General features: G+C 37.4%; 1 protein-coding gene across 1 annotated transcript in view; it reads left to right on the forward strand.

Moving 5' to 3' along the window:
* Window positions 1–3,453, forward strand: part of UGGT2 (UDP-glucose glycoprotein glucosyltransferase 2) — a 601,530-nt gene extending 598,077 nt beyond the window's left edge. The window contains exon 38 of the mRNA XM_007944010.2: window positions 3,298–3,453. Within this exon, the coding sequence (XP_007942201.1) occupies window positions 3,298–3,453 (156 nt within the window). The remainder of the gene's footprint in view (window positions 1–3,297) is intronic.
* The last annotated feature ends 369 nt before the right edge of the window (window positions 3,454–3,822 follow it).

The raw sequence follows: 3,822 nt of genomic DNA on the forward strand, positions 1-3,822 counted from the left end.
TCAAACCCACCAGCCACTCCTTGGAAGGAAGGTTGGGCAATCTACTTCCATAGTGATACTGCCTCGGAAATCCAAGGAGGGATCGCTATGGGTCGGGGCTGACTCGATGGCACATAACAACAACAACAAGCACAGTTAGGAGCTGTGGTAACGTAGTGCCTAAGGCACTTGACTGCTAACAAGAAGGCTGGCGGTTCAAACCCACCAGCCACTCCTAGGAAGGAAGGTTGGGCAATCCACTTCCGTAGTGATACCACCTTGGAAACCCAAGGAGGGGTCGCTATGAGTCAGGTCCGACTCCATGGCACATAACAACAACAACAAAAGCACAATTATAAAACAGAAAATTGTTCCTTTGTCTTCACTTTATAGAAAGCATTGCCTGTAAAGTTAATTTCTGGAAAGGAAATTCTGTTTTCCATTTATTTCAGAAATACATTACTACAGAAAAATATCCACTCATCAAATGAAAATATTTTATTAAGATTGATTAAGATTAAGGCAATAGGCTTATGGATCATGGCTAATATCTTTCTCATAGTCGTTGCCAAAAGGGTGCAGAGCAACATGGTCTTACCCCCTCTAACTTCAAAAGGGAGGGAGGAGTATGACCATCAGCATCAACAGCCTAAGGCTGATTCCTATGAAACGGAGGTCAGATGTGCCACCACCCTCCAAAACTTTATTACCAATTCTGACACCAAACATCCCCCACAGCAGCACTCTTTACTTATCTGCAGAGTTCTATTATTCATTGGAATGGGCACACATAACTCAGAGACAATACTCATTATTATAAGGTTTAGTAGAGAAGTAACAGGTTACAATTCAGAATCAGAAAAAAGTCAGGGTGCAGTTCTCAAACATAACAGCCTCTTCTCAGGTGTGCCACAGGCACACTTCTCTCTGGTCTTGGCCTCTGCCCTGCTTGGGCAGGTGTTAACAAAGCTCTTTTAGCTCTACCAATATGTGTCCACAGAGGCACCCCACTCCACCAGCAAGCCTCTGCTTCAGTTTTCTCACTCTGGTCCAGGAAGTCCACTGCTCTGTCTCATGCCAGTCTCTTGGTTCTGCTGCCTCTACTGCTGCCTTTTCTCTGCCTCTGCTTCTTGCTGTCTCAGTGCAAGGATCTGGGGTCCAATGATATGCTTCACTACTTTGGGATGGCTCATTTTAAGCGTAATGAGATGGCATAACTGACCAATCCCCACCTAGGGTTCCATACACCTTATTTGCAGAGCACGCAACAACAGCAACTCCCACAAGGGTGCCGTGTACCTTATTTGCATTATTAGCAAGCTATCCAATCCCGTTGGTGGGCCTCAAGCACCTCACATTTTCATAGTCCCACCCAGTCATCTGGTGGGAGTCACAAAGACCATGGCTAGAAGAGCCCTATTAAGTAATTCACTGCACCACAGACATTAAGAGAAAAGCAAGTTTTGGCAACCCTGAGAAAATGTCTTATAGAAGTGAGCTTCGAGACACTTATTAATGATTTATAAATGCCAAATGAGATGTCTTGTAAGTTTGTAACGTTTATGCTTTTCCCATAGTCTCTCCTTTCTCAGTAAATGGCAACTCCATTCTTTACATTGTTTAAGCCAAAGACACTCAGGTCATCTATGATACCTCTCTTTTCTCACAACTGACCTCCAGTCCATCAGCAAATATTACCGGTTGTACCTTCAAAAGGTACCCCAAATCAGAATGAAGACACTTTCCTTACTGACTTTTCCTGTATTTCTGACCTTTAATCTTTTAGATCATCGGCTTTAATTTTCAAAAAACTCTATGCTGAGACCAATTGCTAGCCAAGTAGTTTAAATTGATCATAGATTGATGGAACCTTAGATACTTTCTAAATTAAATATTTTAATTTCCTCTTTTGCAGATGTAGAAACTAAGATATGCTTACCTCAATCCTACATGCCCCTCACTCTGCCTCCACCCACAAAGTTAAGTAACTTGTACAGGTCATAGTACTAGTAAGAGTGGAGTTGGAACTAAGTCAGTCACAGAACTTAGATTTCATTTTCATTGTTTTTCCACTAAACCTACAAAGCAAGTGACTTAAATTTTTGTTTTATTGTACTATATATATATGTAACAAAACATTTGCCATTTTGCATGTAAGATGCAGTGACATTAATTATGTTCATCATGTTCAACTATTACCACTGTCTGTTTCCAAATATTTCTGTCACTCTTAACAGACTCACTGTCCCCTAAACAGAGTTTCCTGTTTTCCCTACCAATATCCTGCACCTATACCCACTAATAAACTTTGGTTTCTGTTAAATTGCCTATTTTAGATATTTTAATTAAGTAGGATTATACACTGTCCTTTTGTGACTTGTTTCACTCAATATAATGTTTTCAAGGTTCATTGATGTTAGGGCATGTATCAGGACTTCATTTCTCTTTATGGCTGAGTAGTATTCCATTTTATGCATATAACATATTTTGTTTATTCATTTATCTGTTAATAGGCATTTAGGTTGTTTCCAACTTTTGCCTATTTTAAATAGTCTAATAGTGAACAAGATTATATTTGTTAATCCATTTTGCCACTCTTTTGTCTTTAGATTGGAGCATTGAGTTCATTTTCATTCACTGTAATTACTGATAAGAAGGGACTTCTGCCATTTTGTTGTTTTCTGAGTGACTTATACCTTCTTTGTCTTTTGTTTGATCTAATACTGCCAATATTTGTGTTTTGTTGATTTTTTTGTAGTGAATCATTTTGATTCTCCTCTATGGGGGGTGTGAACATATTTTCTTTGTGGTTACCATGTGTATTACATTTATAACAGCCTGAATTAAATTAATACCAGTTTAAATTCAATTGCATATAAAAACTCTTTACTTTTACCACTCCTACCCATGATTTCCATGATGTATGATGTGTATATTGGTTCCCTGGATGTTGCTTCATAATTCCTTTAAACTGTGTTCAGCAGTCTTGAGCCTTCTCCTTTGTTGCTCCTTAGCCTCCATAATTTCAGTTATCCTTTAGTTCATTGATTCTTTTGTCTGTCTGCTCAAGTCTTTCAACAATTTCTTGTTTAAATTTTTGATTGAGGTAATTGGTTTATTGTTTCTTACATCAGTGGTTGTAATTTGTCATTTCTTTTGATCCTGTCACTAAACTAATTTCAGTACTGTAGATATTTAAAAGACTCTGCTTTTCATAAAATGCATTTTGTTGGTTCTAGTGACACAGAAATATCAGTTATTTCCTTTATGTTTCCTGGAATATGATTTTTATTAACAAAACTTTATTTAAACTTCTAGTGCAATAACCCCAAAACAAAGGAACCCAAACTAAAAGCTGCTGCCAGAATTGTCCCCGAATGGGTGGAGTATGATACTGAGATACGACAACTATTAGAGCAAATTGAAAACAAGAAGAACAATGCAAGTAAGTCATCATCCTTCAGTGTTGTGTGAGCCCCATGTGTTACATTTATTGAGATGAAAAAAAGATTATATACTCATTTCTTCATGAAATAATCAAATGATTAGGTCAGAATTTCCCTAAGAAAAATCTCTGACATGATTTAGAATTTCATTTTTATGTGGACTAAGCTCACAAATTGAAAACATGGATAGATAATATACTCCTCCAGGGATGTAGTTTCAATTCAAACGACTACATAGATGGGTAGTACAGCACTACCTCAGACAAAAAACAGAGGTAAAAAAAAAAAATAGAGTAAAAGAAATGTTTGTCTTTAATATTGTACTGAATTTATCAATTGTGAAGATTCAAGCAATATCTGAAGATTACTACAAGCTTTACATGGCTAACTAAAAGTA

Source organism: Orycteropus afer, unplaced genomic scaffold (assembly GCF_000298275.1).
Source record: "Orycteropus afer afer isolate SDZICR_OR568_19922 unplaced genomic scaffold, OryAfe1.0 scaffold00117, whole genome shotgun sequence".
In the NCBI taxonomy this organism is placed as follows: Eukaryota; Metazoa; Chordata; class Mammalia; order Tubulidentata; family Orycteropodidae; genus Orycteropus; species Orycteropus afer.